This window comes from Balaenoptera musculus, chromosome 2 (assembly GCF_009873245.2).
Source record: "Balaenoptera musculus isolate JJ_BM4_2016_0621 chromosome 2, mBalMus1.pri.v3, whole genome shotgun sequence".
NCBI lineage: Eukaryota > Metazoa > Chordata > Mammalia > Artiodactyla > Balaenopteridae > Balaenoptera > Balaenoptera musculus.
The window spans coordinates 67,773,435-67,793,845 of NC_045786.1; the positions used below are offsets into that span (position 1 = coordinate 67,773,435).

At 49.5% G+C, this 20,411-nt stretch overlaps 2 protein-coding genes across 7 annotated transcripts in view; one reads left to right on the plus strand and one right to left on the minus strand.

The window, feature by feature from the left end:
• Positions 1-743: 743 nt before the first annotated feature.
• SNAPC5 (small nuclear RNA activating complex polypeptide 5) lies at positions 744-19,432 on the plus strand. Of its 6 annotated transcripts, none has more exons than XR_005018884.1 (5): positions 749-995; positions 2,307-2,396; positions 3,164-3,306; positions 6,835-7,330; positions 8,188-8,467. XR_005018884.1 is itself a non-coding variant. In XM_036844652.1 (5 exons), the coding sequence occupies exons 3-4, from the start codon at positions 2,331-2,333 to the stop codon at positions 3,287-3,289; spliced, it is 189 nt and encodes a 62-aa protein (XP_036700547.1). In that variant the 5' UTR covers positions 891-995; positions 1,446-1,711; positions 2,307-2,330; the 3' UTR covers positions 3,290-3,306; positions 8,188-8,467. The 6 variants fall into 6 exon arrangements, 4 of the variants coding, with proteins under 4 accessions (XP_036700545.1, XP_036700544.1, XP_036700546.1 ...); XR_005018885.1 differs by having other exon boundaries at positions 795-995; positions 3,167-3,306; XM_036844652.1 differs by lacking the exon at positions 6,835-7,330 and adding an exon at positions 1,446-1,711 and having other exon boundaries at positions 891-995; positions 3,167-3,306.
• Positions 6,006-20,411, minus strand: part of MAP2K1 (mitogen-activated protein kinase kinase 1) — an 83,892-nt gene continuing 69,486 nt past the window's right edge. The window contains exons 6-11 of the mRNA XM_036844648.1: positions 15,085-15,209; positions 12,208-12,409; positions 10,885-10,949; positions 8,159-8,220; positions 7,708-7,753; positions 6,006-7,044 (exon numbers count right to left, since the gene is read on the minus strand). Coding sequence (XP_036700543.1) covers positions 6,931-7,044; positions 7,708-7,753; positions 8,159-8,220; positions 10,885-10,949; positions 12,208-12,409; positions 15,085-15,209 — 614 coding nt within the window. The 3' untranslated portion in view covers positions 6,006-6,930. The remainder of the gene's footprint in view (positions 7,045-7,707; positions 7,754-8,158; positions 8,221-10,884; positions 10,950-12,207; positions 12,410-15,084; positions 15,210-20,411) is intronic.

Sequence of the window (20,411 nt, forward strand, 5' to 3'; positions counted from 1 at the left end):
TGACATTTTCAGTAACCACAAGAGGGCAGAATCAGAATACATTTTTTAAAGTATAGCAGTAAGAAACTGATGTTTCCTTCAGAGGTGTTATAACCTGGTTAGAATACAGTTGATGGAATGCTTGCCACCTTTTTGATATTTGGACCCTTGGTATGAAAAGTGCTAGGAGCTTTTTTCACAACCACTTGTGTGTTTTAGTAGGCGTGAATATGTTGACCGAGAATGCTAGTGCAGAGAATGTACCCAAACGTTCGTCCTTCCCTATTGTCATGTCAGGGTCTTGTTTTGCATCTGGCTTTGTTCCCGCTGGCAGTCTATCCCTGCATTCATAGCTCAAGAAATCTCAGTTCCTTAGCATGAAAAAATACCGTCCAATTTGTTGAAACACCGCTGTCTCCCGCGCTTGAATTTGCGCAGGCCTCCTGGGAAACCCCTTTCATGTGACTGGGAATCCTCGCCTGCCTGGACCTCCAACACAGTAGGGCTCCTGTACCATGTACTGTATGCTGGCAATACTCCCTGCCTTCAAAAGCGTCTGCAGGTTTGGGGGAGCGAAAGCAGCCGCCTGACGCAACACCAGTGGAAGGGTGTTAACAGTGCTGTTCAACTGAAGCACTTGACACATGCTATCTGACCATTTTTATCTCCAGGTCCTTTACAGCTCCAACGCCCTTTGCCTTAGGAATCCTCATCATTCGAGTCTAGGTTTTTGGTTTAAAACCCCACTTGGTCCGTGGGCCGAGCTGGTCCGCGGGAAAGCGGTGACCCCAGACGCCAGCAGGAAGCGGCCGCCCCGCCCCAACGTGCCGCCAGCCCCGCCCGGCCCGCCTTCCGTTTCCGGTAGCGCGGCGCGGAGATGGCGTCATTGGCGAGTGCCCGGCCGGCCGCCAGTGTGAAAACGCGCGATGTTGAGCCGGCTTCAGGAGCTGCGCAAGGAGGAGGAGACGCTGCTCCGCTTGAAAGCGGCCCTGCACGACCAGCTGAACCGGCTCAAGGTGACCTTGCGCCCCCCACTCCGCTCCTCCGTTCCGTCGCCTCGGCGCCGCGGGCCGCCCGGCTCTCCGCGGAGCCCAGGCGTCTGCGGCGCCCGCCTGGTGCCGCCGGTTAGCCCTTCCTCACCCGGCCGTCGCGGCTGGACCTGGTGGCTTACCGGCACCTGGGGGGCTGGATTTGAGATTATGGGTCCACCCCTCTAAGAATCTTGATCCCGCAGGTCTGGGCTGAGACTCAGCAATCAGTTTGGCGAGTAGCCCCCCCGCCCCGTCCCGCCCCGTCCCGTCCCAGGCACACACCGGACCCCCGCAGCCCCGGAAACGCGGGCGGCCGCACCACGCGCTGAGGAAGGGAGACCTCCCGCAGGCTCGCCTAGGCCGCCCCTGCCCCCCACCGGCCTCCCCTTCCGAGCCCCTACTGTTTTTACTACTTAGTCTGGTCGCTTGATACAGCTCTAGTCTCGCAAAGCCGACCGGCTGCCGGATGCGACCACTCTGCGAAGGGAGACGGTAAGGCCCTGCGAGAAGAGACCGGCCACAAAGTAGTTCCCGGTAGCTCTTCTCCCCGGAGCTGTTACCGACTCCACGGCCTTGACGAGGAGTCGAGATTGAAACCCATCAGCGCCAGTTCCCAGGCCTCTGCGGAAGTCACCCCCTTCAGCCTCAGTGAGACGCTCCTGCTAATTCCTGCTCGGCACTTCCAGGCTCTCTAAATCCAAGTGAGATGAGGGTTATGAAGGCTCTTTGTAAACTGAGAAGCACTGTCCACCTAAGACCTATGAAAACAGTGCGCTTTCCCTTAGGGTACATGTAATGGCCTGCACTTCTTTGTGTTCTGACATCGCCGCAGTGCCTGTACCAGTGCCTAACGTGAGCGTGCTGACGATGGCCGCGGCCAGAGCCTAGATTCCTTTGCGCTCCGGGAAACGCTCCCATTTTCCAGTCTTCCTGCCTTCGCCTTCTTATTACGGGGTAGACAAGCTCGGGTGTGTGGAATCAGAAGACACCTGGCTTTTTTAAGGGCATGCTTGTGTTTTCTCCCCTGGGCTGCTAGGTCTGGGCGAGTGGAAGCCTCGGCTCAGCTGGAACACCTGTTCACCCTAGGAGAAAGGGGCTGGAAGCTTTCTGTGCTGTCTCCTTAACAGGCGGGGAAAGCTCGAGGAGCCCCACCCTTCCCTCTGGAGCTTCACAGAGCTTACCCTGTTTTCACTTCTTCTCATGATGCCCACCGCTTACAGCGTGCTCAGTACATCTCACCTACATCAGTAGCCCAGTGACATAGTAAGGAAAGTGTCCTTGACTCTTCTTTTCTAGGTTGAAGAACTGGCCCTCCAGTCAATGATTAGTTCTACAAGAGAAGATGAGATGCCGTCTTCTCAACCTGCGCCTGAACAGTCACATGATGTAAGCTTAATCAAGTGTGGGCCCGGGGAGTCCATTCTGCTCTTACGCTGTTTAGCCATCAAAAATTGTAAATTACATTATCAAGCCCAAAGGACTCTGGGAAGTGCTGATAAGAACTTTCTAGTTTAATGAACTGGCTTGTCTATATTACTGTTTTAAACAGGGAACATCTACCAGCTAGCTGCACTGTGGTTGACTGTACTTTTATATTGCCTCGACCTTCCTATTCATCCACTTTCTCTAGTCACTCCAGTGAACTGGGAAGAGTGTGAAGATTTTTGCAGGAAGATGTCAAAACTCTTCCTGTTCTGTGAATAAGCAAGCTTGGGATTTAAAAATAGAGTGTGGCTTCAACTACAAAGCCTAGTGCTAAAAAATGAGTTCTTGCCCTCATCATATCCTTCTCTCACCAAATACGCTCAGGAGAATCATCTTCTAAATATACCATATTTGAACAGTTCTCCCAGATGCGTGTTAAGCCTTTAAAACTATTGGAAAGCAGCACATCTAAGCCAGCATAATTCTTATGTAAAAACCATGTTTGTAAATCAGGTAATATTCTATCAAATCTAGGGCATTTACTCTGCTCCCATTTTGGCAATGGGGGTTGGGGGGTCAGGGTAGAATTTGGAGAAATAGGAAACTGGCCACAGTTCTTAGTGATAAATATTGCGGATGAATATGCAGTTGAGATTTTATTTGAAAACATTAATTTGTTTTGAGGCCAGTGTTCTTCCTACTAATCCATAATGTGTCCTTGACTAAAGCAGATGTTGGTGCATGTAGACAATGAAGCATCAATCAACCAGACTGCACTGGAGTTGAGCACAAGGAGCCATGTGCCAGAAGAAGAGGAGGAGGAGGAGGAGGAGGAAGAAGAATCCGATTCCTGAAGGGGAGAAGAGCCAGGGTTAGTCATAGGAGTTAAGTTCTAAGCCTCAGGAACTTTCTCTCTTCAAAGAATTCTTGCCATGGGCCCTGTGGCCTCCTTTAAAAGGAAGCAAGAACTTTAGGAGGATGTGTAGTTGTAAAAATGGTTCCATCAATAACTCAAGTTTCAGAGTGCTTTAACCAAAATTATGACATACAGAAAAGCAGAGATGCAGTGTTTCAATATTGAGCAATATGGGTGGTGCTGTGTTTATATTCTGGTCAGATTCAGTAATTGTGTTCAAAACCAGAAACTTCCTCTGAAATGCTATTGAGAAGGTCTGGCATTCGCAAAAAGGGCAGAGTTTAAATACAAGCAAGCCTTTCCAATCAATGCCTCTTTTAAGAAAACCAATTAAAGACTGTTTGCATGCCATTGAACCCTTGTGAGCAGAGCAAGGCCACAGTGTGGGAGAGAAAGATGAAAAAGAGGACAGAGGGCCACTTGAGAGCACAAGCTGTTGCCACCTCTCCGTGACATCGTAAAACTGCCTACTAACATGCTTTGTGTGGCTGTCACCACATCTAGGTTGAGACATCACTGTGGTAAAATGTGCTTAGAAATAAAGATAAATAGTCATCAGGCAGCTTGCTGCTTTCCAGACAGAAACAGAGAAGAGGGTCAGTTCCTCTTGGGTGAACGATACAGTAGGATGGTTGAAAACCCATTTCTGGAATTAGGAAATGTGCCATTGAAGAAGGATCACTAGGCTTGGGAGGTTGGATTTTGTAATAAAGAGATGATAGTTACAGAATAAGAGTTGTTAAACTTCGTATTTGAAGTTGAGACTCATTTCTGCGTACTGTCCCTTTTCCACTGAATATACAGACAAGTAGTTGCTTAATCTTATAAAAGTAATTGGCCCTGCCCAGAAAAGCCAAACAAAACACAGCCTCCTCAAGCACAGCTCCTTACATAACTGTTCCAGAGAGAGCACAGACATATTTGTTAATATTTCGTTAAAGTTATTTTGAGCTACTCTTACAGGAAGTAGCCAGAAGTTTAAATGAGCATGTTTCTCGGAAAACACAGTGTGAAAATTATTTTGCAACAAAAAGCATCAAGGTACACATTTTGGGGTCTAACTTAAAATATGAGCATGGGTTTTTAAGAGCTAGAAAAGTTGGGTATGAATTCTAGCTTGACCACCAACTGGTTGCTTGCTTTTCACCTTTGCAGCTCACTTTCCCATCTATAAAATGAGAGTACTCATATCTGCTCTAGCAGTTTCACAGGTCCTTGTGAGACACTCACAAGGTATCCTTTAAAAATCCAACTATTGGCAATTCTCTGGCGGTCTAGTGGTTAGGACTCCGCACTTTCACTCCCTGGCGGTCTAGTGGTTAGGACTCCGCACTTTCACTGCCGAGGGCCCGGGTCATTCCCTGGTGGGGGAACTAAGATCCTGCAAGCCGTGCGGCGGCTGGAAAAAAACACAAATCCAACTATTATTGACGTCTCAGTAAGGAAGTTTGAGGAAGGAATTTGGCCTGAGGAACTCAAAAAACACAGCAAGAGTAATGTAGGGAACATCATTCTTGAGAATTAGATCATTCTTGGTGAAAAATACTAGGAAGAAATCTTTTTGACTCTCAAAATGAAATACCTTTGGATGTGAATAGAGGATTTAAAATACCCCTCAAAAGACATTGACCTTGAAAGTGTTCAGATCCAGGTTTTAGACACCAGGTTACCCCATTCATTAGTTGGCACACTTTGAGACATTCTCAGTGGTGGTGACATCGTCTCTGTTAGGAAAAGACCCTGGGTGTGAGTAGGGTGTGGGTCTTAAACCTCATCTGCATGTTTGTATATTGAAAACATGTAAGTTAGGCTGTTGACTTAGAACAGATGTTAGCCTCGAAGTGAGAAAAAAAAATGACTGGCTGAGGCAGCCGTGTATATACAGCACTGACCAGTTTTTAAAATCCTGGCTGTATCTCAGGCTCTGGTAGATCTAGAGTGGAACTACCTACTCAGGAGATTTACCTAAGAAGTTCTGTTTTTTAATTTGAAAATGAAATAGGCCTTTTATTGTTAAATATATATTTATTTTGGTTTTCTATCACCTGCCCTCTCGAAGAAAATGAGGGAAGGCAGCCTCACATATAACCTAAATCTCAAAAGTTACTTTTCAAAGAAAGAAGGGTGGCCAATTGGGACATAGCTTCATTTTCTTTGGCTTCACTGCCGCCCCACAGTCACGACAAACCCAGTGCCAGGCACTTGTCTCCTCTCCAGGAAGGTGTCTCAGGTGTAACTGGAGAGAGAAGGGAAGCCATTGCTCAGTGGAGCAAAGCAGCACGGCACAGTCCCGGGTGGAGGCTCCAGTGCCAGTCAGGCACCGGCCACCCCCCAATCCTACCCCCACCTACTGTTTTTCCCTTGTATAAAAAGACGGAAGGAATCAGTGGGATCTTTTCACAGGTCCACAGGAAAAGTGGTTGAAAGATAAGGGTGCTTGATGAGAAGAACTGGACAAAGTCCAAAGATTAGAATTACAGGAAGCCCCATTAGTCCAAAGCACTGAACTTGTCCTCAGTGTGGTATTTCCGCCTTCCAGCCTCCTTCCTGTCTTTGCCTTTTCCCTCTCAGTAATGCGTGGCTGCTAAATCTTTTGATTTCTTGTGCACTACAGACATTGAAAATCCCTCCACAGAAGTAGAAATATCTTTCACCCTTTGAATTTGATAGTATATTTATTAGAATAAGAGATTAGATTTGTTAAACATCTGGATTAAAATGGTAAAAGGATTTCCATACAGTTTTTAGGCACTATACACACTGTTGTTTACAATAGCATCAGTACTTGGATTTGGGGAAAGATAAATCTCATACATGTTAATGCCTTGATCCATTTGTAACATTCAGAGTAACTCCACCATTTTAGAAACACTAATCCAAACTTAAAGAGACATAGCACTAAATATCCCACACGGTATATTTAAAAATAAATACAGAAATACAACCAGAAGTCTACAGATCATCACAGTAGACAGACTGGTGAAGCCCCAGCTATCATGGCAGTGAAGGGCTCTGGCTAGATTTTGATGGAAATTGCTGAATTCTACACTAAAAGCAAAAACATAATGAAATAACATGATACACACTTTCTGATGCTCATTTTCATAGCAGCAAAGCATGCTTCACATGCACTGCCTGTGAAGGATCTTACAAGGCCCCTTCCTACTCAGTTGGAAGGAAGGTAAGCCTGGCAAGAATGAAGTACCACCAAGTGTCAAAGAATCCTGAAAATACAGGCAGCCAGCCAGTCACGGTGTGGGAGAGCAGTGCAGTTTTCAGTAAGAATGACTACCCAACAGTCACCAAAGTTTCACTGTAGTTCAACATTGCACGTTTTGATCATCAGCATACACAAAAATAGCCCCAAGCACAAAGCCAGTCCACTTAGGGGAATAACAATAGTAATAAGAATAAAGATGATAATATTGAAAATGACACGAGTAGAATTTTGGCACATGCTGTGTTCTTCATCCTTTGTCGTAGGTGAAATGCACATCTGAACAGAGACAGGCATGGGAAGGAGGCCCAGAAGCAACATGGCATGCCACTGCGCAGGGGACTCGGCTGCTTCCCCAATGCTTAGATGCCAGCCGCGTGGGTGGGTGTGCTGGGCTGGTTAAGGCCGATGGTGGAGCAGAGCCAACCTGCAAAATCCACTTCCTCAGCATCAGATCTCTTGATAAAAGCATGAACCTGTGTGTGAGGAGATGGACAGAAAGTGTATTTAAAAACCAAGGAGGGAAATTCAAGAGTCCTGGGTCTGGAGGTTGTGCTACATTTGGAAGGTGCTCTGGGAGCCTGCCCTTGGCCGGTTGCAGGCCTAAAGCCCCGGCTCTGCTGGTCTTACCCTTCCCCAAGCCCGCTCTCTCTGAAATGGAGACAGCAGCTCTGCCTGCAGTGCCTCGCAGACTTGTTAAAGGAACAAAGGAACTGATGAACTTGAAAGCGCATGCTACGCTGACCAGGCTCTACATGGCATGTGAGTTCAGACATTTACAGTATCCCACTCCTCCTACCACCACCACCACGTAGGAGACAAGTAAAGTTACTTGGTGAGGGGACTGAATCTAAGATAAGCCAGTCAGTACTACAAAGAGGCCCTGTCCCCTTGCAGGGGCGGGCTGGCCCTTTCTTTCCCTGGACTCCCTCTGGCTGCAGGGTCATCCTGGCTTTTCCATTAAACTGATAGGAGGACTGGGGAGATTTGTTGGCTATCCTGCAGGCCCCTGATCAGCTGGACTACAGTGGTCAAGGCAGAGCAGGGTATGGGCTCGGGAAGTACTGGATAGATGACTGACAGAGGAGAACAAATGAGTAAGCAGGTGGCAGTGTAAGAATCTGAAATAAATGACTTACCATGAGTTGCTTCAAATCTGCTCTCTCTGCAGGGTTTTTTATTAAGCTTAAAGGAAGAAAGACAGTGTGAGAGCTCTTGCTTGGCACTGGTTCTAACTCAGATTACTTACGTGTGCATGCATGCCCGTCCTCCCCACACCCCATAGGCTCTGAGGAAGAGTGCCTAAGCCTTACCCACCTTCCTGTTCTTAGCAGAGTGTCACGCCCACAGCAGGTTAATAAACGCTTGTTGAATTAAACTAAGGCCAAAAGGCAATATGCCAGTCCCTTTACAGTAAGTGCTGAGCACAGCAGCTGTTTTGCCCACTGCTACAGTCAGATAGGTCACCTAAGTCCTAGCACTCTGGAAGAAGGGCAGCAGCTAAAGGGTAAAAGGCAAAGCTGTGCTCTCCAAGTTGGATGGGGAGCCTGACAAAACCAAAGTACTTTCAGAGAACAGGAGGTGACTTACCATTTATTCACAAAATCTTGAAATTCCAGACTGAATACTCCACTGGGCAACTTTGGAGGAGGCTGCAAGTACATGTGAAGACATAGGAAATGCCCGGTGTCCTGCTCCACCCACCTCTCCCTTCCCCACTCCCACCTCTGGGCAGTGCTGCCCTTATCCAGTCAAGGAAAGACAGGGGTGAGAGGCCAATGGCTGCTACCGGGTTACCGTGTTGGAACCATCAATCTCAAACCAGTCAGAACTGGGGCCAAGTCAGTGTTCTGAGCACTCACTTGTCTAGTGACTGAATAAATCACTGTTCCTCTCTGAGCCTCAGATGACCCTTCTGTGAAACGAGGAGGTTGGGCTTAACAATCCCTGGGACCCTTTTTAGCTCTGAGGCTCTACCACTGTACATCTTGGAGTGTGGCAGGGAAACAGAACCATCAATTACTAGGAGCAGCAGCTAGGGGGATATGCAAACCACTAGGCATAGTCCAGCCCGGACAGCACCTGTGAGGCTGGCTAAATAATAAAATGTTTATCCCTCCTGAGCTCTGAAGGAGCACACAAAGTTTAAAAAAACATTAACTGGCAGAGAGCTGGGTCTGGAAGAATGTTACCTACACACTCACTGCAGGAATGAGGGTGTTTGCAGGCATCAGAGCAAGCACACTCGCAGTAGCCCTTGTCTTTCCAGGGTGTATGGTGGAGATCACACAGGGCAAGGCCCTGGGGCACCCTGCTCATGCACCACACAGCCCCAGGAAATGTCACCCACCCTTCTTGTGACCCGTACTGGGGATCTGTGCAGCTTCCTTGTGAGCTGACTCCCAGACACTGCTCCGATGTGTAACCCAAGTCAACAGGTGATTGGAGACTAAAAATCAAACACTAACATTACCAGAGGAGTCCAGCCTACTCCTCCTCTTCCCCTGAACGCCTTATCAGAACAGCAGGTGAATAAGCCTGATCCCAGGTCATGGACTAAAACCCAGCTTTCGGGACCCACGGTGCTGAGGGGGGCTGAAGGGACTATTCAAGGGAGAGGCCAGGCGAGGGAGGGGCTGTGTGCCAGCAGAGTGTGAGGTGCAGCCCAGCCTCCTGGGAGGTAGGATGGGGGCTGAGAGGAGTAGGTGGGAAGGAAGGAAGAGCGCTAGGTGGGACGAGCCTGAGCTGCTTTTCATCTTGGAGCCTGTTTCCTTAGCTGTATGAAAAGGAAAACAAAACCAGCCTGGCCCACCTGAGCAGTGCCTGGAGCACTCAGTAGGAAAATGTATGTGAAAATATCTAAGAAATCGGTGCACACTAGGTGACTGGCAACTATTTGACCTCAGCCGTCCCTTCCCTTAATGTGGCTCCCACCCAGCACGACCCAGTTTAGGTCCCAGCAGGAGAGGATGGCTTTCCTAACACAAATGCAACACATTCTGCCTCCCTTGAGTCCTTAAGCAGCCTAGATTAGATCCCGAACTTCCTGTGTCCCACAGTGCTTAGCATAAAGCTGTGCAGCCAGGCAGTAAAGAGAGCTGAACTAAGCTCTCCAGTAGACTGTGAACCAGTGACAGTGATTTTTTAACTGCTGGGGTGAGCCAGGATTTTCCCCGCTGAGTTTGTAATGAACAAGGGGACCTATCTGAGCCTTTGGGGGTCTGGTTTTAGAGAGCAGTAAGAAAGCATGAAACTCCACTAGTCTCAAGGAAGAAGAAAATGGGGTGATGCCCTTTACCACGCACCTCAGCCGAGTGGGAGGCCTCCAGCTGCCTCCCAAACAGGTCAGAGCTAGGCCCTCCTCTTCCTCTACCCATGCTGCTCCGGACACCACGAGAGTGCTGGCCTTCCTTAATCATCTGAAATCCTGTCCTGCCCTCGAGCTCCTCCAGCCCTGCCCCACCCTCCTCTGAGCAGCCATGGTGCTAGTCCTAGCTTCCCGCTCCCCCAAACCCAAACTGATGAATACTTGTCAGTCCCTTCCTTGATCCTTTTTACATTTAAACATACTGGTATATATAGTTCACAAATAATATATCTTCTTTGTATTAAAGTTAGCCAACAGCAATTGAATCACCTGTTATTCCATCACTTCAAGATAATCACTATATCATATTACTTTCCAGGCTTTATGTGCACATACATGCGTACATAGATTTCTTTAAAGAACCAATCATAGTATACATACTATTTTATAACCTGCTTTTTGCACACAACTAATAGTGAATATTTTCCATATCTCCTTCTGCACTGTCACTTTTTATGTTCATTGCTTTATATGGAGAAAACCATATATTGCAGTTACACATGCATTTGCCTTGCCTCCCCTACACAATCTAACAGTCTTTAAGACCTGAGACTGTTTTTCCATTTGTGGATCCCCATCTCACTCCTACCGCCACCCCACAGTGCTTAGCACATAGTAAGTGCACAAGAAACGCTAGCTGAAAAAAAGGAAATGCCTGGTGACTGAAGGATGAGAATGTAAATGGGCAGGTGGAGGCTCCTGAATCTGAGAGAGGAGGAGGGACTCAGAGCTGCATGAAGATGTTCCTGGGGAAGGGACTTCTGCAGCCTCTAAGCCAGCCACTCAATTCCAGGATCATGACGCACAAACCAGGACACACGAATCTTGGAGCCCGGGCAGCCCATACTGTGGGAACAGTTCAGAGGTTTCCCAGACAAATCAACTGTGAGTTTTTCTCTTAAGAGGAGCAAATAAATTCCAAGGTCAAAGAAGCCATGCAGTACCTTACCTCATTGACTATGTAATCCAACAACTCAAAAATTGCCATGGGAGGTCGGCTGTCCATTCCATAAGCTACAGATTTTATAAAAAGAAAAAAGAAAACACTTCTCAGAAACAGAAGGTTATTTGCCAATATGAGGCTAGGGGTGGGCATGGACCCTAGTGACTAGAACAGAGTCGTGGACGATAAAGAGAGACAGAAGAGCCACAGATAAGGCCTGAACACAGAGGGGACCAGCCAAAGCCACGGAGTAAGCTGACCAGGGTCGGAGTCTGGGCTCTGCCGCATCCAAGATTTGTGACCTTAGGTAAATCAGCTGACCGCTGAGCCTCATTTTGAGTTTTGTAGAGATGGGTAAAAATTATGTCCGCCTTTCTCCCCTTCCTTACACTGAAAGAGGAGCAAATGAGATAATAACTAAATAACTCTAAAGGATTTAGTTTTCATGTTCCCTGAACTTGGGTCTCTTCCTCTTGGCTCTCCGGGGCCACAGCCACCAGCCCCTGCAACAACCCGCCACTGGCTACCCCTTCCCCCTCCCTGTTTCTCCTTTCATGCATGCCCTCTCCCATGTGGGCCTCATGGAGGTAAAGACCAGGTCTCCCTGGTCAGACAGGAATGCCCTAGCAGGAGCTACATCAGAAGAGGAGAGCTGGGCCAGGATCTTCCAATACCAGGTTTCCTTCACAGTTCAGAAAGGCAGGCAGTGCTACACAGTGCTTACCACCTCAGAGTCAGACTTGGCCACTTACAAATAAATGCACGTGGCGAGTCAAGCACTCTGTGCCTCAGTTTCCTCACACCTAAAATGGAAATTAGAGTAGTGCTCACACACGACTGCTATTAAAATCAGACAACGCTAGGCAAATCTATGGAGATAGAAAGTAGACTGGTGATTGCCCGGGGGCCAGGGTGGGGCAGCTGGGAGTGATTGCTAATGGAGATGGTTTCTTTCTGAGGTGATGGAAATGTTCTTGAATTACATAGTGGTGATGGTTGTACAACATGGAGGAATATACTAAAAACCACTGAACTGTACATTTTAAAATGTGCCTTTTATGTTGTTAATTTTATCTCAATTTTTAAAAAATCTACCTAAAACAAAGTCATGATTTTTAAAATTAGATAATACATATAAAATACTAAGCGCAGTACCAGGAACACAGTGGGTACTCAACAAATGGTAGGAAGTTGTTGGTAATAATAATTTCCTACACCTGGAGACCCATACCCCAGCCTGGCTCCAGAGACAGAGAATCAGCCCTCCAGAAACCCCTGACAGCAAAAGACCACCCACAGGCCAAGCTGGGGCCACACCAGGCCACTCACAGCTGAGGGGCCTTCCGGGAGTCCTTGGCCGGGGCGGTGTCTCAGCCGCATCTCCCTCCACCTGGCACCCAAACATCAGCTCCAGCTCCTTGGCATCTGGAGGAGGGATGGGATACCTCCCGACCGCCATCTCAACCAGAGAGAGCCCCATGCTCCAGATGTCCGACTGCACCGAGTAATGAGTCCCCTGGAGTCTTTCTGGCTGCAGGAGAGACAGACACATTTATCACCTGTGAGCTGGCTTGGCCCATGCATAAGAGGGATGGGTGAGTCCTCATGAATACCTGGGGCTTCCTGCCCCTTTGAGGCTTGCTTGCACTGCAAGAGAGTGCAGGGCTGCCCTGCTTGGTCCCAGCCCTACGTCTACTTATGCATTTTATCTTCTGCCCCTTCCTCTCCAGAGCTCACATCCTGTTTCAGGACCTCCACTAACCTCTTCAATTTGGCTTCCCACCTGCCCCCAAATGCTGTAATTACCAAATCCTAGCTGGCTCCCGTGGGTCTGACCCCTAACTGCTGTCTCCCCTATAACCTGCCCTGAACTAACAGCATCCTACCCAGCTGGGCCCTGGCTAGGCTTCAGCTGTGGCTCCAGCTTTGCTCATCCTGGTCACTGTCTTGCATGTGCAGGACAGCTTATCCAAAGCTCAGCATGAGAGGCTCATCTTGAGTCCTGAGTCCAAAAACATGAAGCTTCTGGAACATGGGTCATGAATGAGGTATCAGTGGGTAGAGAGAACACTGGCCTTGAGAGTAAGGAAAGCTGAGTTCTAAGACCAGCTTTGCCACTAACTCACTGTTCTTGGGCAACATTGAAGAGTAGAAAAGGCAAAGGATCTGGGTTCAAGTCCCAAGTCTGGGACTTACAAGCTAGGTGATCCTGAGCCTCAGTTTCCTGGGGCTAGTGAAATGGGGCTAATGATGATAGTAACAACATAACAAAATACCTGCTCTACTAACTAGGGCACTGAAAAGGTCAAATCAAATGAAAATGTATGGTAGATGTTGCAAAATGTTATGCAAATATGAGTTGTTATTGGTGAGAATAGTCAAAGAGAAAGAAATATTATATATAGTGCTATATAAAGCATTATTTTTATTGAGCATTAATTGAAATAGTACATGTATTTCAAGAACCCTACCAAAAAAAAAAAATCTTTATTCTGACCATCATGCACTTATATAGACATCAAATTCATTTCACCCATAGGATTTTTCACTAACCCCAACACGGAACTATTTTGGAACTGACCATGTAACCACAAAAACCCAAACCACTAAACCCTGGATCAATATAAGTTCCAGGGCCTGTTAATTGATTTTGAACTCGATAGTTGGCAGTTGAGTAGCCCAGGGTGCTAGCTGCTCAGTTTTTAGACATTTAGGGAAGAAGCTGAAGAGCTGATGGGCTTCATGCCTTTAGCCACTGGAATGGAGGGGGTGGCGATGTGGGTCAGCGCCAGGTGAGTCATGTTACCAGTGGCTGGAATCACAGTGTGGGCAGAGGACAGACAAGAAGGAATGAGGGTGTGAGCAGGACCTTCCACACAGGGAGGCCAGGAGCAGCTGCCAAATCTTACCTAAGAGGCAAGTGAGAGCCTGCAGTGCAAAGGGGGACTGACCGGCAAGGAGGCCTGGCTTTCAACGCCGGCTCTGCAAGGTGAAGTGGGCAGGTCACTTCACCTCTCTGAGTCTAGATTTCCTCATCTCTAAAATGGGTACACTAATCTTTACTTCATGGGACAACCATATAGATCAGAGAGGATCATCACTCCAGGATATGAAAGTCCTTGAAGAGTGTACATAAAACACAATGTGCTAAGATGCCCTGAGCCCCCGTGCTGGCCCCTCCTTCCACCTCCACGAAGGCCTCCCACTCACTCCAACTAACGCGCCTCTACTCTGCCCTGGTCAGCACTCACCCAGAGCCACGTCTCCCCTTTCTGAATCCTTCTCACGAGCATGTTAGCCATTTACCCACCCGTTCAGTCAACCAAACATTCACTCACTTGCCAAGAATTCCCTGAGCATCTACAGTGTGCCAGGTGCCAAGCCAGACCCCTGGGACAACAGAGACACCTCCGGCCCTATCCCTGCCCCGCAGGGAGCTGGTTGTATGGGGGAAGCAAGAGAACATGCCAGTGTCATCCCTGGGCGCGGTGGAAGCCAGCAGGGCTGGAAGCAGGAAACACCTCAGTGACCTCAGGCTGTCAGCTGAACTAGACTCCAGCCAGGGGACCAGGTAGGTGTGCCGTGGTTGAGAGATGGGCAGGTAACTGGGAGACATGCAGTGAGGAGGGAGAGAAGAGGCTGGACTGGGGAGACAATTGTGAATAGACTCACAGGAGTTGGGGGTTGCTAGATGCTAAAAGGATGGGGAGCTGGGAAGAGAGGTTAAAGGCTGATGCTCAGGTTTCTACCTTGAAAAACTAAGGAAACAGTGATGCAATTTACTGCTAATGGAAATGGTGGGGCAATCTGGAGTGGGGACATGTCTGGACATGTCAGTCTGAGGGTCTTAAGACGATCAGGCAGAGGTCCTGAGGGTAGCTGGAGCTCAGTGTCTTCAGAATGGAAGCCAAGCTCTGGGAAACATCCAAGTGCCAGTGAGAGCTGAAGCTGTGATCCTACTATCTCTTCCACTGAGTCAGGGCCCCAGGGCCCCAACCATGCTCCAAGGCCTGTGAAAGGCCAAGACCATCTCCCCATCAGACTTTGATCTCCTCAGGGAAGGGACCCCAATGCCTCATCCCTCGTTCTTTCTCACCCACCTCCATCACCCAAGCACAAGGGTCTGGCTCCATAGGGGAAGGCACCCACTTGGCTCCTATTCCTGATCAGATAAGAAGCTGGAAAAATGGAACGAGGTGCTCATACCGACATGTAGGACCTTGTGCCCACGAAGGAGTTGGCCATGGAGTCGATGAGCTGCCCGCTGACCCCAAAGTCACAAAGCTTGATCTCCCCACGGGAGTTCACTAGGATGTTGGAAGGCTTGACATCTGTAGGGAAAAGAAAACAGAAAAGTAGAGAATTGACACAGGTAGGTTGGGAAGGGGAAGGTCAGCGCTCCCCAGACTGACCAGCCCTGACCACGAATGCCACGACACACCCCAGCCCCCATCACAGAGCCAGCCCTTGGCTTAGGAGCACTGGACACCAAGGCCCCTTATTCCCCTTCGTTCAGGGTTCGAGGAAGGGCTGTCAGCAGAAGAATGACAAGCTGCTGTAGAAGCGGGACAGAAAGCCAGTGTTTTCCACTCTTTGAGAATCCAGACTGGGCCAGATGACCCACAGGAAGGAGTCAGTTACCATGAATAATCAAGATTTCAAGGTCTGTTGCTTCAACTGCCCCTGTTGGCAAGACACAATATCTGCCGCCGGATCATAAGGTAGGAAGACATAATAAGACCTGGATGCTTGCTGAGGCTACAGACCAAAGACTAAAGGAGGATGGGATGGAGGCAGGAACTCCTATTATTGACCTCATGCACAGAGCATGTGGGTTTTATAAATGTGCGTGCCAGGGGCTGGGAGCCAACTTTTGATTCTCTTTCACTGAAGTCACATCCCTAACAGCCTGCTCAGCTGCATCTACCTGTTAGTCAGGGAGCGTCTCTTGCTACCGGGGCCAGAGAACTAGGGAGGCCCGAAAGCTGCTCCTCAGGGTCAAGGCAGTGCCCCCAGCACCAGCCCCATTCCCCTTCCCTGCACTCGGACCATCCCCGCGGCCCGCCCTGGCTCCCATCACCAGTATTAGTCCACTGGCCCTTCCCTTTGCCAAGAGGTGAATTTCCAAATGTTTTTCTTTTACCATCTCCTCTGATTCAGACAACTGCCCCGTGAAGCAGGCAGAGCAGAGCCAAGAATTCTCACTTACTGAGGCTGGGACTTGGTAAAGTTCCCCAGGGCTTTGTGGACAGACATCAGCAAAGCAAACAATGAGACCTGCTCAAGAGCAGGCCACACCCAGGAGCAAAATCGTAAACCCTGACAGGGAATCTTTGACGGAAGTAATACAGACACTATACAGGACATCTGGAGAACCAGAGGAAAAAAATGAAACCCCCATAATTCCAACCTACCAGAGCCACTATTAACATTTTATTATTTTCCCCTTCAGTACTCATAGGAATGTGTTTATTTATCCTTAAACAGTTTCTAACAGATCCATTTAAGTATCTTTCCAAGGGTAAACTGAAAAAAAAAAAAAAAAATCACCCTCTCATATCCCAGTAAGTCCTTCACCTGCCCACCTCCACCCAGCCCCTCATCATCCCCAGCCTGGGTCAGGTCCTAACCACAGCCCCCAGCCAGCTCTAGCCTCTCTCCACCCACCGCAGGCTCCACCAGGGCAGGGATGTTGGCTGTCTGCCTCGCCCCTGTAACTGCAGAGCCAGGACAATACCTGGCACATAAGAGGTGCTCCAAAATGCCTGTGAATGAATGGAGATAAACTCACCGTGTACACATGCACACACTCAGCACCATGGGTGCTGTCTTTCTAAGACCCAGCCCTCAACGTGTCACAAGACACGACAGCACAGGATACGAGATCTTTCCAAACCCCTTGGCAACCTCCCATGTCTCTCATATAGAGACTCTCAGAACACAGGCGTCAGAAGCAGCCTTACAGGGCATCTGGTTCCTCCCCTTCATGGTGGAGACGAAAAGCCTACAGCCCAAAGGGATCCAGGGACTTGACTGAGGTCACACAGCAAAAACTGGATAGAGCAGGAACCAGAACTCAGACCTTGTGATGCCTGGACCTGTCCTCTCCCCACCCTCCCTGCTGCCACATCACTCATTCCCGTGTCCACTGAGCTCCTGCTATGTGCCAGCACCACGCACGTACCTGGGACACAACAGCCAGCAAACTAACCCAGTTCCCACTGTCACAAAGCTTACACTTTAGTGTGAGGAGACAGACTAAACAAACCAACAAACCAATGTGCAGCATCAGGTGGTCTCAGGTCCATGAAGAAAATAATAACAAAACCTGGTAAGAGCCCAGACAGTGAGGGGGCTGCTGCTGTGACAGGGTGACGAGGGAAGGCCTGTGGGCAGGGACGGCCCTGGAGCGATGACCTGGGTGAGGTCACGCGGTGAACCGTTCGGCCTCCCGGAGAATTATTTCAAACACACGGGGAGGTTATAAACTTCAGGAGCTCAGGAACCAACTTTTCCTTTGTTTCTTCCCAAGCCTGGTGTTAGGACCGGCCCCGACAAACACTTCCCACCGAGGAGCCCCTGGTCCTCGTCTCCACAGCACCGTGACCCTTCTCCAACAGAGGACAGATGCCTGACCCCGGAGGCCGCTGTTCAGTGTGTGCGAAGTGAGGCTGAGTAACAGGCCGGAGCCGGGACAGCTGGGCACAGGGAGGCGCCCCAACATGAGTCCCTCCCTCCACCGAAGAACGTCCCAGCCTTTCCTTCCTGCAACTGGACCACGAAGCCCTGAGCTCCCTCACCTTCCAACGTTCCCATGGCCTGTTTAGAAATGACCTGCTAGGCCTTGTTATAAAGCGAAGGAGTGGCACTGGCTACAGAGGCAGGGGACCTGTGTTCACGTCCTGGCCCTGCCGCCTGCCCTACGCGCAGCCTTCAGCAAGTCCCTTCGCTTCTGTGGTCTGTGGTCTACGTGTCAGTAAAGCAGTGATAACAGTCCCAGCTCTCGCAACCTCACCAGATGGAGGCCAGGATCAGTCGAATGAACTGTGGGCACTTAAACAGCACACACGTTACAGGATCACAAAAAATGACTCTTTCACAGGTTGCCCTCTAAGACAGGCAGTTCACAGCACCAGACACCCACTCCCTCACTCCCCCCTGCTGCTCAGACACCACTCTCCGGGCCACAGCTGCTGCTCAGGAGTGGCTGCACTGCCTCTGTGACTGTCCTTGTATCTGATTTCTATTCACATGGCAAGCCAGCCTCCTTTTTTGCAAACTTATATAACGCCACTTTCCTCCCTCCCTGGCTGTGGCTCCTGCTTCCGCCACCTGCCCCAGGGAACTTCGCTGCCTGGGAGGCTGCAGAGATCCATGCGGGTGGGGGCCAGAGCGGAGCAGAGGGAAACCCTCAGGGGGGTCTCCCTGCTTGGACCACATCCATCCTGGAAGCCAGATGCACACACAGGGCCCCTCCTGGTGACCCTGGAGGCCTGACAAGAAGTTGCATGGAGACCTGGGCACTCCACTCCACTCCACTCCAGAGCGTGTGGCTGGAGCTACCAGGCCAGGACATGCTCCTTCCCGGCAGCCCCGGCCAAGTCGGGCTCTTCTCTAGGGGCAGAAAAGAGGTCAGATAAGGCCACGGAGATTGTTTCCTCCAATTGTCAGCCTCCTGCATTTGCTTCCCACAATCACCGCCTCTCCTTCCTCTGCTCCCGTGCCCAGCAACTCCTCCTCCAGCCTGTCTTGCACAGTGACCGGCACTCCTCCCGTGGGACAGCCCCCGCACAGAGGCTGCCTCGCAGTACAGTCCAGGCCCCTCGGCCTGCCCTTCCAAGCCCGCTGTCCTGCTCACTTCTGCAACTTCTTGCTGCAGCACGTCTCCGTGTCCACCTTCCCCAGGCTGGGGCTCGCCTGCCTCTCTGTGCTGGTCCCCACCCCTAAAACCTCCTCCTTTCCCACCCACCCGTTCACCTCTACATCCAGGTGCCTGGTTCTTTTGAGTGCCCTTCCCAGCATGGAATACTGCCCTGCTTTGGAGCCCTGGGAGGTTTAATCGGGCTTTTCCTCCCACATCTTCCCTAGCAGCAACCTCAAACGTTGTTCACATCACAGGCGCAAGCCCTCTCTACTCCCCGAGGCCTCTTCAGGCCTTGGGTTCTCTTTCTGACCCTCCAATATTAGGAGAGTGAGGCTGGGAGGAGCCCCAGCGTGTGGTGGGACACTCTGTATTCCGCAGCAAGCATCCACCACTCTCTGAGCTCCCAGGCTGACAAGCTTCCCTAGGAAACCTACAAGATGCTAAGGTTTGATACCCAGATCCTGCCCCGGCTCTGCAACAATGAAGATGGATAAACCCTCCTTCTTCAAAAATGATTAAGGAAGTGTTATGAAAAAACTAAGCGGAAGAAAGTATTTTCCTCTCTGATATTTTCTGCACCAGAAATAACCACTGTTCAAAGCCTCCTGATATTTCCCCCATGAGCACATGGTATTAACTTGACTTCTGAGCATTTTGTTTCTTTTTTAAATTAATTAATTTATTTTTGGCTGCGTTGGGTCTTTGTTGCTGTGCGCGGGCTTTCTCTAGCTGCGGCGAGCGGGGGCTACTCTTCGTTGCGGTGCACGGGCTTCTCATTGCGGTGGCTTCTCTTGTTGCGGAGCACGGGCTCTAGGCGCGTGGGCTTCAGTAGTTGTGGCTCGCGGGCTCTAGAGCGCAGCCTCAATAGTTGTGGCACACGGGCTTAGTTGCTCTGCGGCATGTGGGATCTTCCCAGACCAGGGCTCGAACCCGTGTCCCCTGCACTGGCAGGCGGATTCTTAACCACCGCGCCACCAGGGAAGCCCCGACTTCTAAGCATTTTCTACTCCTCTTTGGATTAAAGAATTCAGCGGAGTCACTTGTTTATTCTATAAACACTAATAAAGTGCCTGCACTGAGCTATGAGTAAAAAGGACAGGTCCCTGTTCCTGTCCAGGCTGTCACCACCAGGGGAGACAGAATTCAACAAATTAGAAGCCAGCCAACCTCGGAAGACACCACAACAGCTCTGGTTCATTGAGCACCTACTATGCCAGGCCTTTTAAATATATTGTCTTCTTTAATCCTCACGACAATGGTGTGAAGTAAAGCATTATTAACCCCTGTGCACAGACGAGAAACACTGAGGCCCAGAGTCTGGGAGTTATCTGTCAAGGTTGCAAAGTGAGGTAATGGCAGAGGCTACAGTAGAAGCCATAGACCGACTGTTTATCCAGAGGCTAGCTAATCTGGGTCTAAACAACAGAGCAAATGGCACACCATAGTGGGTTGTACTCCAAAGTTTCAGAAAAGCCATTACTAAGTTGTGGGTGAAGGTGGTCAAAAGGCACAAACCTCCAGTTATAAGATGAATAAGTCCTAGAGATGCAATGCACAGCATGGTGACTACAGTTAACAATACTGTATATTCGAAAGTTGCTAAGAGAGTATATCTTAAAAGTTCTCATCACAAGAAAAAAATTGTAACTATGTAAGGTGATGGATGTTA

Bases quoted from the DNA above. Each gene is read 5' to 3' on its own strand.
- SNAPC5 (XM_036844650.1), top strand. From the start codon at position 906: ATGTTGAGCCGGCTTCAGGAGCTGCGCAAGGAGGAGGAGACGCTGCTC. The intron at 996-2,306 runs GTGACCTTGCGC...CTTCTTTTCTAG, and splicing joins ACCAGCTGAACCGGCTCAAG to GTTGAAGAACTGGCCCTCCA. The intron at 2,397-3,163 runs GTAAGCTTAATC...CCTTGACTAAAG, and splicing joins CGCCTGAACAGTCACATGAT to CAGATGTTGGTGCATGTAGA.